The 10,487-nt window shown below is 40.4% G+C and overlaps 2 protein-coding genes across 3 annotated transcripts; one reads left to right on the forward strand and one right to left on the reverse strand.

The window, feature by feature from the left end:
- Positions 1 to 593: 593 nt before the first annotated feature.
- LOC21393556 (protein arginine N-methyltransferase 2) lies at positions 594 to 4,121 on the forward strand. Of its 2 annotated transcripts, XM_024171607.1 has the most exons (4): positions 594 to 913; positions 1,228 to 1,623; positions 1,709 to 1,825; positions 3,960 to 4,121. In XM_024171607.1, exons 1-4 carry the CDS (start codon positions 640 to 642, stop codon positions 3,992 to 3,994), a joined length of 822 nt encoding a protein of 273 aa, XP_024027375.1. In that variant the 5' UTR covers positions 594 to 639; the 3' UTR covers positions 3,995 to 4,121. The 2 variants fall into 2 exon arrangements, with proteins under 2 accessions (XP_024027375.1, XP_010105477.1); XM_010107175.2 differs by lacking the exon at positions 3,960 to 4,121 and having other exon boundaries at positions 1,709 to 2,057.
- Positions 4,122 to 7,155: 3,034 nt separating this feature from the next.
- Positions 7,156 to 9,995, reverse strand: LOC21393557 (subtilisin-like protease SBT1.7). The gene has a single exon (XM_010107176.2). The coding sequence runs from the start codon at positions 9,779 to 9,781 to the stop codon at positions 7,475 to 7,477; it is 2,307 nt and encodes a 768-aa protein (XP_010105478.1). The 5' UTR covers positions 9,782 to 9,995; the 3' UTR covers positions 7,156 to 7,474.
- Between the last annotated feature and the right edge of the window lie 492 nt (positions 9,996 to 10,487).

Here is a 10,487-nt window from a genome sequence, read left to right on the forward strand (position 1 = left end):
ATTAAAAACGTGAAAATTATTTGCAATGGATTAATTTAGAATATGATATGCAGTTTGTGAGGAGAAAAAATATACTCTATTAGTTTTCTTTTGTAATAAAATTAATTATATAATTAATTTTATTATCTTTTTTTGTCATTTTATTTAAGGATTTTTTTTGTTGTAAATAGAATCACCCATATTTTAATAATGATGAAATGATTGCAATATTATTTTACACATTTAGGCAGTGAGAAACGCCTACCATCTAAGTCGCTTAAGGCATGTTCTTTTGTCTAAAAAACTTAAAAAAAGACAACTTAAGTTTTAACATTTTACTTAATTTTATTCAAGTTTTAACTTCAACTCAAGTTATAACTTAAATTTAACTAAAAAATTACACTCAAATTACACTCCAAAAAAATAACCCCTTAAACTTTCAAAATTTCATTTTAATCTGCAGGTTATAAGCATTTTTTTTTAGACAGAATTTTTGGGGGTAAATGAAAAAGAGATGGATTGAGCCTAGTTTAGATATTTTTTAATTACTGGTGGCGATTATAATATTTCCCTTTTTATACCCCCGTGAATGCTTAAACAGGGTTTTACACATTTCCCACTTTCACTGTTAGCAAATCAAAGCACCAAGCTTGCACAAACATGGACGTTGGCGACCAACTATGCGAGGCGGCGAAGAACGGCGACGCCGGAAAAGTGAAAGCTTTAATCGAGTCCGGCGCTGACGTTTCGCACTTCGATGGCGAAGGCCTCACTCCGCTCATGCACGCCGCCAAGCACGGCCACGCCGACGTCGTCAAGAAGCTTCTCGAAGCTGGTGCTCCCTGGAACGCCCTCTCTCCTTCCAATCTCTCCGCCGGAGATTTCGCCATGGACGCCGGCCACCAGGAGGCCTTCGATATCCTTCTCAACGCCGGTACCTTCTCACTCTCCCTCATTTTTTTATATATATCTTTATTTTTGTTCTAAGATTACTGTTGGAGAACAAAATTAATTTATTTTGGATTTCTATTACCACAATTTTTGTGACTTGTGAATGATGCCACATTTGATAACAATAGATGAAAATGATTCTCTTGACTTTCACTCCAATGACTGTTTGTATAAATTTGCTTAAAGTTTCTTCCCCAATCATTTCTTGTAATTATGTATGGTTTTTCAATTATACCTATTCCTGAAAATTAGTTTGAATCCGTGTACTATTCTTGATAGAATTTCGTACTTGAATAGGGATTCAAGCTGAGTTGGTATTGGGAACCATTGCAAGGAAAGATAATAAGATAGGTGATTGCAATGGGGATTACTTGGAGGATAGGGTTAGCTTCAGTGAGGATAAGCTTATGGACGCAGAGAGCAAGGCTGTTATGATGGCTTGGGAGAAACCGTTGATGGAGGCTCATGCTAAAGCTGTTTGCTCAGGAGGCGGTCACATACTCAACATTGGATTTGGAATGGGACTTGTGGATACAGCCATTCAGCAATATGCACCGGCTTCACACACCATTGTCGAGGCTCATCCGGAGGTTTACGAACGTATGATTCGAACCGGTTGGGCAGAGAAGGATAATGTGAAGATAATATTTGGCCGTTGGCAAGACGTACTACCGCAACTTGAGTTGTATGACGGTGGGTCAAACTCGAGATTAGTACTTGCTCTTTTGTTTTGTTGTAGTAATAGCTCTTTTTGACGTATTTTTGCTTTATGTTTCAGGTATTTTCTTTGACACCTATGGTGAGTATTATGAGGACCTAAGGGAGTTCCATCAATATCTTCCTGCGCTGCTGAAACCTGAGGGAATCTACTCATTTTTCAATGGCCTTTGTGGTGGTAATCCTTTCTTTCATGTTGTTTACTGTCAGTTAGTGTCCCTCGAACTCGAGAATTTAGGGTACTCGACTCAATTAATCCCCCTGCCTGTCAAGAATTGTTTGGGAGAAGAAGTTTGGGAAGGCGTGAAACACAAATATTGGCAACTTGATACATATTACCTCCCCGTTTGTCAGTCTATACAGGATTCTGAGTGATAATTCAGCTTTTAATTACTTTTCGTTTGTTCGTTTCCAAAGTGTTCTCAGCTGATTAGCACCTTAATATTTGCATCATGTTTGAGTTTACAGGAATAGGATGATATGATTAATGTTTCTTTCTCTCTCCTTTTGCCTTTTCCTTTTCTTTCTGATTGCTGAGCAGAGCTTACAATAGCTTATTGAAACTTAAGATCATGTTCATGTAGTGAACCAGGGTCATGCATCTGATTATTTATTAATGATTTTTTGCGATGAAAACAAGAAAAGGTGTAGAAAGATAGGATTTTTCTGTTATGTTTCTTAAGTTTAAACCGGTTGTTATCTATTAGGAATACTTATCATTTAGGAGTACTTATCAATTCCTATATTGGTGGGATATTAGTTAAAGGGATAAAGATAAGAGTCTAGGGTTGGTCTATTTATAGTTTTCGGTTGTATATTTATGAGAAAATAAGAAAAACTATTTTCCCTCATTCCTGCGTTCATTCATGGTATCAGAGCCTAGGCTCTTCCGTGGGAATTTTTAATGGCTAAAACGGCCATGACAGGGGCATATAACTCTGCGTCCTCAGGAACCACTGATGGCAGTACCTCAACAAATTCTGCCATAACCATACATGGATTAGAGAATCCATCTCTTCAATTAACCGTTCAATGTGAACGGTAAAAATTATTTGGAATGGGCACAGTCGATTAAACTGATGATTGACGGCAAGGGTAAACTCGGCCATCTAACGGGAGAAACGAAGAAACTTAGAGATGATGATCCAGCCTTTAAGACATGGAGATCTGAGAATTCTTTGGTGATTGCGTGGCTCGTTAATTCCATGGAATCAGCCATTGGAAAAGTTTTTTTATTTTTACCAACAGAAAAAGCGGTTTGGGATGCTGTTCGGGAGACCTACTCAGATGTGGAGAATTCATCTCAGATTTTTGAATTAAAAACAAAACTATGGCTGTCTAAATAGGGCGATCGAGATGTGATGGAATATTACAATGAGAAGACAGCTTTGTGGCAGGAACTAGACTTGTGCTATGATGAGGAATGGGACTGTGCGAAGGATAGTGTGAGATATTTGAAGAGAATGGAGAATGATAGAGTGTATATGTTCTTGGGAGGATTAAACAAGAACCTAGATGAAGTTAGAGGTCGTATTCTTGGCAGAAGACCCCTGCCATCTCTCCGTGAAGTGTTTTCTGAAGTTCGAAGAGAAGAGATGCGGAGGAAGACGATGATGGGAGAAGGCAATAAACAATCAGACACAGAAGCTTCTGCTCTAGCAGCAAGAAACAGTCAGTCCACACAACCGGGTGGACAAAACAGAAGGGGAGAAAAAATATGGTGTGATCATTGCCATAAACCGCGACATACGAGAGACACATGCTGGGAACTACATGGAAAGCCATCAAACTGGAAACCAAAATCATTCGGGCAGCCCAACTGTGACTCAAGAGCGTTTCAGGCAGGTACTGAGGAGAAAAACACACTTGGGGGAACCTCAGAAACTCCTTTGTTCAGTAAGGAACAATTAGAACAACTGTACAAACTTTTACAATCCACACAATTTTGAAACAATGTGTCATCCTCCTGTTCTTTAGTCCAAAAAGGTAATTATCGTCAAGCTCTTACCTTGAGTGTGTCCCCTATTTTGGATTGTCCATGGATCATTGACTCGGGGGCAACTGATCCCATGACGGGATGTTCTAAACTGTTTTCTACCTATAGTCCGTGTGCAGGGAATCAGAAAATTAAAATAGCCGATGGTTCTCTTTCAGCCATCGCTGGAAAAGGATCAATAACTATTTCGAAATCCCTTATTCTCCATAATGTTCTTCATGTTCCTAATCTCTCGTGTAATTTGTTATCCATTAGTAAATTAACTCGTGACCTAAAGTGTTATGCTAAATTCCTTTCAACTCACTGTGAATTTCAGGAAATGGACTTGGGGAGGATGATTGGCAGTGCTAAGGAAAATGGTGGACTCTATTACTTTGCGGATGGAAGTGACTCATGCGGACAAGCTCAGTTTTCTAGTCTTGAATCATTATCTATCTCTAGGAATGATGAAATAATATTATGGCACTATAGGTTAGGCCATCCCAACTTTCAATATTTGAAGTACTTATTTCCTAATTTATTCAAAAATAAAACTGCATTATCTTTTCAATGTGATATTTGTCAAATTGCTAAGCATCACCGTGCATCTTTTCCTGCCCAGCCATATAAGTCATCTAAACCCTTTGCACTTATTCATAGTGACATTTGGGGACCGTATAGGATCCCAACAATTTTTGGAAAAAAATGGTTTCTAACTCTAATTGATGATCATACTCGTGTTTCTTGGGTTTGTCTACTTAAAGAAAAATCAGAAACTGAGCAAGTTTTCAAAAATTTTTGCAACATGGTGGAAACACAATTTCAAGAAAAAATTCAAGTGTTTAGGAGTGACAATGGAAGAGAGTATTTCAGTAAAATTTTGGGGACATTTTTTTTCCGAAAAAGGGATTATTCATCACAGCTCTTGTATAGATACTCCACAGCAAAATGGAGTGGCAGAACGAAAAAATAAGCATCTCCTAGAAGTTGCTAGGACCTTAATGTTTACAACTAAGGTTCCTAAATACCTATGGGGTGAAGCTATTCTCACTGCCACCTATTTAATTAATAGAATGCCTTCAAGAGTTTTAAACTTTAAAGCACCTCTGGGAAAGTTTAAAGAGATCTTCCCTACATCACGAATCGTTTTTGATTTACCTCTTAAAATATTTGGATGTGTGGCCTTTGTGGATGTACATAATCATAATCGTGATAAATTGGATCCACATGCATTAAAGTGTGTTTTTCTTGGTTATGCACCAACACAAAAAGGTTACCGCTGTTTTGATCCTAAAACTAAAATTTTTTTTGTCACTATGGATGTAACATTTTTCGAATCCCAGAGTTCCTTTAATGTTCCTCTTCAGGGGGAGAATACCTATGAAGACTCACTGTTTGAAATTGAAAATGACAGCAATATTATTAAAAATGACAGCATCACTGTTACAATTAAACAGCCTGCCCTAGTGCCTAGCAATGAAGTTGTTACTACTAGAATAGATGATGACAAAAGGAATAAATTATTTGGGCTTGTCTACTCGAGAAAAAGAAAGATTCAAAGTAAAGATGACATCGGATCCTTACAAGGTCAAGAGTCCAATCCGAGTCCAGATCCTAATATCATGGAGCCTTTAAATCCAGGTAACACTTCTGAACTGTCATCTTCTCCTAAAACTGTTGTACCTGAAAACATCCCCATTGCTCTTAGAAAAGGTGTTAGGCAATGTACTGAACATCCTATTTCAAACCATGTGTCTTACAAAAATTTGTCACCTTCCTACTCCTTGTTTATCTCACAATTGTCAAGTGTGGATGTACCTAAGAATGTACAGGAAGCTCTAAGTGTTCTGGAATGGAAGAAGGCTGTTTTTGAGGAGATGGAGGCCCTAGAGAAGAATGGCACATGGGAGAAAGTAAGTTTACCTGAAGGAAAGACACCAGTAGGCTGCAAATGGGTCTTTACTGTGAAGTTTAACTCTGATGGAACTGTGGAGCGTTACAAGGCAAGATTGGCGGCTAAGGGGTTTACACAAACCTATGGGATTGACTATCAAGAGACATTTGCTCCCGTTGCAAAGCTAAACACAGTTCAGGTCCTACTCTGTATAGCTGCAAATTTAGATTGGCCTCTATACCAATTAGATGTTAAGAATGCATTTCTTAACGGGGAGTTAGAGCAAGAAGTGTTTATGGATGCTCCACCGGGATTTGAAGAAAGCTTTGGAAGGAATGTCTGCAAACTCCGAAGGTCTCTATATGGGCTTAAAACAATCTCCAAGGGCGTGGTTTGAAAGGTTCACCAGATTTATTAAGCAACTAGGCTATACTCAAGGACAAACAGATCACACTATGTTCGTGAAGCACACTAGTGGTGGTAAATTAGCAGTTTTGATTGTCTATGTTGATGATATAATTATTACCGGTAGCAATGAGACGGAAATCACCAGTTTAAATAAATGTCTTGCAACATAGTTTGAAATGAACGATTTGGGACCCTTACGGTATTTTCTGGGAATGGAAGTTGCTAGATCGAAGAAGGGGATCTGTGTATCTCAAAGGAAGTATATTCTGGACCTACTGGAAGAAACTGGGATGAGTGGATGTAGACCAAGTGACACACCTATGGATCCAAACCAAAAGTGAGGAGAAAAAACAGAGGGAGTGCCAACTAAGAAGGGGCGGTACCAACGTCTTGTAGGAAAGCTGATTTATCTTTCTCATACAAGACATGATATTGCGTTTGTAGTTAGCGTAGTTAGTCAGTTTATGCATTCACCATACGAGGAACATCTTGAAGCTGTCTATCGGATCCTAAGGTATCTAAAAGGGTCACCTGGAAGAGGCCTTTTGTTCAAAAAAAATGACCAGAGGAGTGTAGAAGCATTCACAGATGCGGACTGGGCATGATCTATCACAGACAGAAGATCAACATCAGGCTACTGTATGTTTCTTTGGGGCAATCTTGTTACTTAGAGAAGTAAGAAGCAAAATGTAGTAGCCCGAAGCAGTGCAGAAGCAGAGTTTAGAGCTATGGCTAATGGAATATGTGAACTATTATGGCTAAAAAGAGTGCTTGAAAAACTGAAACTGAAGTTAGAAGCTCCCATGAAATTGTTTTGTGATAACAAAGTCAGCAATAAGCATAGCCAACAACCTGGTTCAACATGATTGTACGAAGCATGTCAAGATTGATAGGCATTTTATCAAAGAAAAGTTGGAAAGTGGAGTTATCTGCATGCCTTTTGTTACCACTGAGCAACAGTTAGCTGATGTCCTAACCAAGAGTCTGTTTAGGTCAAAGTTTGATTTGTTAACAAGCAAGTTGGGCATATTTGATATCTATGCTCCAACTTGAGGGGGAGTGTAGAAAGATAGGATTTTTCTGTTATGTTTTTTAAGTTTAAACCGGTTGTTATCTATTAGGAATACTTATCATTTAGGAGTACTTATCAATTCCTATATTTGTGGGATATTTGTTAAAGGGATAAAGATAAGAGTCTAGGGTTGGTCTATTTATAGTTTTCGGCTGTACATTTATGAGAAAATAAGAAAAACTATTTTCCCTCATTCCTGCGTTCAAAAGGAAATACTTATCTGGATATATTTGAAATACATCTTGGAGATCAATTCTAATATTAAACATGTACCTGTACAATTATTGTTCTTTTTTTTTCTTTTTCTCAGATTTTTTTGTTTCAATCGTACAATAATAAATCTACCAGCTGACTTTATTGCTCAGCTGCTGGCACACAGGACAAACAAGACAAGTAGAATTAACATACTACGACTTAGGGTTGATTATGTTGGATATCATCTGTGTAGAGTCATCATACCACTTCCATTCCCTTTTGACTATGTCCAGCTAAAAGCAATAGGACTGCTGACAGCATGTTTCCCGTCTGACCATTCCAGACGAGCGAAGCTGGTCGTACCTGATGGCTGAGAATTAGCAGTGAATGTCACTGTGTATGTCTTCTTCTCATATGCCTCACTGAAACTCAATGATTCTGGTTGGACTGAAATTTTAACTGAGGGATCTGACGATATTGAGACCTTATATGTTGCCGGTTCACCAACATTTGTCAAAGTTCTTGTGTACTTCACGGTGCTTGATGCATCCGCACCACCCTCACTGCTTGATGCTGTTTCCAGAGGAACAGCAAAAGATGGGTAGTTAAAATCTCCAAGGCTGTACTTTTTCGTGTGGTCACACGTATAATCTCCCTTGGTTACTGTCTTTATCTGAGATGCACTATAATTCAAGGCACAGAAGAAGCTTATGTAGTCTTGAACAGTAGCATCGTAGACAAGGCCAGGTTCAAGGGCCGCCACTGGATCCACGTGTCCGGCTCCATAGTCAAATGGTGTTGCAGAACTTCCAGTAGAAATATCTGAGATGGTTTTACCGCCCTTATATGTCGAATAGGCAGTAGTCATGAGCGCCGACCTAATAGCTGCAGGGCTCCATTCCGGGTGGGCAGCTTTGAGGAGGGCTGCCAGTCCACTCACGTGAGGGCAAGACATTGATGTACCTGAGACAATGTTGAAGCTCACACGCCGGTTGTCTGTGTCTAAACCAGTTGGTCCTGCTCTACCGGTCCACCCAGCTAGTATGTTTACCCCTGGCGCTATCAGGTCCGGCTTGAGTATCTCTGGAGTAATTGGATTTGGCCCTCTAGAACTAAAAGCAGCTACCACTGGTGAGGGTTGAATTCCTAACTGTGTGCTGCCTTGAGTGATTGTGGCTGTTGGATTAGCATCTGAACGGAGATAAGTCTTTATCAAATTTCCAGTCCTTTGCCCAACAGTTACTGCGGGCAGGAGATGTGCATCAGCCACTAGTTCTTCTCCATAAGATTCTGTGTTGGACAAGATCATCCCAACACCACCAGCATCTTTTACCACTTGACCCTTCTGGGCCCTCGGGTTTCCCCCTCGATCACATACGACTAATTTCCCTGTGACCTTTGCAGAATCCAAACTGCCAGGCAGGCATAGATTCCCATTTGTCGAGTTATTTGCTGTACGACCATAAACAATTTGAACTAGCTCCTCAGATAAAGGCTTTCCACTGTAGAGCGAGACGCCTTTGTATTTCTGTCCATTCCCAAGACTAACATAAGCCGGGAAATCACGGTCTAATGTTCCGGCACCAACAGTGGTCAACCAAGGCGCAACATTTGATAAGCTGCCAGAGCCTGGTCCGCCATTTCCTGCTGAGACTGATACAACAATTCCATGAGCCACAGCTGCAAAGGTTCCAATGGCAACGGTGTCTCTGTAGTAATCATTTAGACCTCCCCCAATGGACAGGGATAGAACATCAACACCATCGTCTATAGCCTTATCTATCCCTGCTAATATATCGGAGCCGAAACATCCACCAAGCCAGCACACCTTGTATGTGGCTACTCTGGCTGTCGTAGCCATCCCACGTGCCGTCCCGGAAGCAAAGCCAAAGAGGCTAGCCTCCACGACCGTAGACCCAGCTGCGGTGGTTGAGGTGTGAGTTCCATGCCCGTCGTCATCTCTCGGCGATTTTGATTCCACTTTCTCGTCAATTGGTCCAAATGCTTCTTCATACCCTGCTGAGAAATACCTCGCGCCAATCAGTTTCATGTTGCAACTCGATGAGTTGAAGTTCTTGCCCACCTCGCACTCGCCTTTCCAGCTACTCGGCACCCGCCTGAGGCCTGCATCGTCGTAGCTCTTGCTCTCGGGCCAGACGCCAGTGTCCAACACTCCAACGATCACCTCGCTCAGTTTATCGGACGCGGGGAAGAGCGCGTCGCTCCTTCCTAGTCCGAGGAACTCCGGCGTCCGAGTTGTATGAAGCTCGTACCTGTTTTCTTGTAAAACAGAGAGAACACCTGGCTGCTGTTTAAGAAACTGTGCTTCTTTCTCGGTAAGGCTTGTGGAGAAGCCGTGGATGACGTTGTTATAGGTGTAGAGCATGTCTGCCGAGTCGGAGACCGATTTCAAAGAGGAGTCGTACCAGTTGAAATGGTTGTCGAAGGTTGCTGGCTTGTTGGACTTGTCCATGTGGATTATGTAAGTCCTTTTCTGCTGTGATTGTCTTCCATCTGCTGCCACATGCAATTGGCAGATGCTCAGAAGCACAGCTGATAATTGTAAAATAATGAAGATCGGTGTCTTCATCTTCTCACGCTTTTGCAAGCCTAAGTCGATGAGTTCAAGGCAATTATGGGTTTTCTCTTTACTTTTCTCTCTACTTTTCTCTCTCTCTCTTTTCTCTCTACTTTTCTCTCTCTCTCTCTCTCTTTTCAGGGATACAGTTCAAGTTTAATGGACGAGTGGAATTTGGTGAAGAATATCATGACATTTTGGTACCTAAATAGCTCCACTTTCTTTTTTTTTTTTTTTTTTTTTTTTTTTGTGGCTTGAATGAATAGTTTCCACTCTAGTGCTGATTAGATAGGTCATGGTGGGGGCAATCGGCAATAATGCTATTATTTTTATTGGTAAAGTCTTGTGGACCAATTTTATGAAGCCACAATTTCTTCCAGAAATGCCACTCCGTTCAGATATAGAAGGGATTTGGATACCTGTTTAAGGTCATAAGAAACTAGAGCATAATTAAGTGGGTCAAGCCTAGCTCTCGCTTCGCGACGGACCACATGGTAAAGTGTCGCTATATTACAAGTCGGCTGATGAAGTTCGATTATTATTGATTCATATATACCGTTATAAATCCATGTCAAAGCTCGGAGATTTTCCCGGGCTCTCTTTTGTACGTTGTCACAACCTTGAAAAAAAAAATTGCATACTCTTGTATGTATAAGTTCGAATTATGATTATGCTATAACCGTTATCATTACGTTTTGTTTGTTGTCCTGTGAATTAT

Source organism: Morus notabilis, unplaced genomic scaffold, assembly GCF_000414095.1.
Source record: "Morus notabilis unplaced genomic scaffold, ASM41409v2 Scaffold286, whole genome shotgun sequence".
In the NCBI taxonomy this organism is placed as follows: Eukaryota; Viridiplantae; Streptophyta; class Magnoliopsida; order Rosales; family Moraceae; genus Morus; species Morus notabilis.